The sequence below is a fragment of the Pygoscelis adeliae genome, unplaced genomic scaffold, assembly GCF_000699105.1.
Source record: "Pygoscelis adeliae isolate BGI_AS28 unplaced genomic scaffold, ASM69910v1 Scaffold282, whole genome shotgun sequence".
Taxonomy (NCBI): domain Eukaryota; kingdom Metazoa; phylum Chordata; class Aves; order Sphenisciformes; family Spheniscidae; genus Pygoscelis; species Pygoscelis adeliae.
In genome coordinates, this window is record NW_008824352.1 from 15920 (window position 1) to 16385 (window position 466).

Below are 466 nucleotides of genomic sequence, written 5' to 3' on the forward strand. Positions count from 1 at the left end.
GCTCCATCCTTGGAGGGGCAGAGTGCCGTGGCCGGTTGGACATGTCATCCTGGGGTACCCTTAGGACTCTTTGGGGCAACGCAAGCTCTCCGGCAGCCCCGGCATGGTGGGGTTGGTACATATCGCACTACCTGGACGCATCACCAAGACCCCACGGGTGCCACCTGTAGCTTGATGGGATGGAGCTGGGGTGGAGAAACCCATGCCATGACTGCTGCCGTCCCCACCTGGGGCTCTGTGTAGCTGGGGCTCTGGGATATCTTGGCAAATGGGTGCTGGATACGGCCGAGGAGACGCATGTGGAGGGATGTGGGCCACGGTGGGCAGGGCCGAGCCCTGCTAGCCCCCGTCATCCTCTTGCAGGAGAGCATCCCCTTCGCCGTCATCGGCAGCAACACGGTTGTGGAGGCCAAAGGCCGGCGCGTCCGTGGGCGCCTCTACCCCTGGGGCATCGTGGAAGGTAATG

General features: G+C 63.7%; 1 protein-coding gene across 1 annotated transcript in view; it reads left to right on the forward strand.

Annotated features, from left to right (window-relative positions):
• LOC103912889 (septin-4-like) overlaps nt 1–466 on the forward strand; it is a gene marked incomplete at its 5' end in the record, with an annotated part of 9545 nt that overhangs the window by 1240 nt on the left and 7839 nt on the right. The window contains one exon of the mRNA XM_009319299.1: nt 281–460. Coding sequence (XP_009317574.1) covers nt 281–460 — 180 coding nt within the window. The remainder of the gene's footprint in view (nt 1–280; nt 461–466) is intronic.